This window comes from Trypanosoma conorhini, assembly GCF_003719485.1.
Source record: "Trypanosoma conorhini strain 025E chromosome Unknown Tco_14.4_contig_00074, whole genome shotgun sequence".
In the NCBI taxonomy this organism is placed as follows: Eukaryota; Euglenozoa; class Kinetoplastea; order Trypanosomatida; family Trypanosomatidae; genus Trypanosoma; species Trypanosoma conorhini.
Window position 1 is genome coordinate 22,720 of NW_021704161.1, and position 644 is coordinate 23,363.

General features: G+C 59.8%; 1 protein-coding gene across 1 annotated transcript in view; it reads left to right on the plus strand.

Annotated features, from left to right (window-relative positions):
* Tco025E_02021 (UDP-Gal or UDP-GlcNAc-dependent glycosyltransferase) overlaps positions 1 to 644 on the plus strand; it is a gene marked incomplete at both ends in the record, with an annotated part of 942 nt that continues 298 nt past the window's right edge. Inside the window, one exon of the mRNA XM_029368957.1 lies at positions 1 to 644. This exon is cut by the window's right edge and continues 298 nt beyond it. Within this exon, the coding sequence (XP_029230928.1) occupies positions 1 to 644 (644 nt within the window).

The following is a 644-nucleotide window of genomic DNA, read 5'->3' on the forward strand; positions in this document are numbered from 1 at the left end:
GTCCTTGGGCGGCACCCGGCACACGGCTACAACTACTCTGCCGCGCTGCAGGAGGAGGCGGCGCTGTGGCACGACGTGGTCGCGTTGCCAATGAATGAGGGGCGTGTGGCACCTGGAAAGAAAGTCGGCGTTGGTGGATTCTCTGGCGTCGAGGCTGCGATTGGTATGAGCCGCAAGACGTACCTGTGGTTTGACCTTGCGCTCCGCCTCTTCCCCACCGCCAGCTATCTTGCGAAGGGCGATGATGACATGTTCCTCCGTGTGCCGCTCTTCCTGGCCAACCTGCGCCTTCTGCCGCGCCGAGGTATCTACATGGGGATTCATGCCGGGACGGGGATTCGCGTGCAAAACCGCTCATTAGGTGTGAACTACATGGCTGGCTGGTGCTACACGATGTCGAGAGAAGTGGCGGGGGCGCTGGTGTCGTACAAGCCACTGCAGCGCCTGGTCTACCTGCCGTACGCCAAGGAGCGGGAAGAAGAGTTTTTCTCGATCCATATGCAGTACGAGGACGCCATGGTGGGCCGTGTGCTGTTGCAGGAGGTGAAGTACAAGCCACTGATTCACGTGAAGGTGCTGCCCTGTCATTTTCATGATATGCGCAATGCCACAGGGCACTCGCAGGTGAAGCCATCTTCCATGGG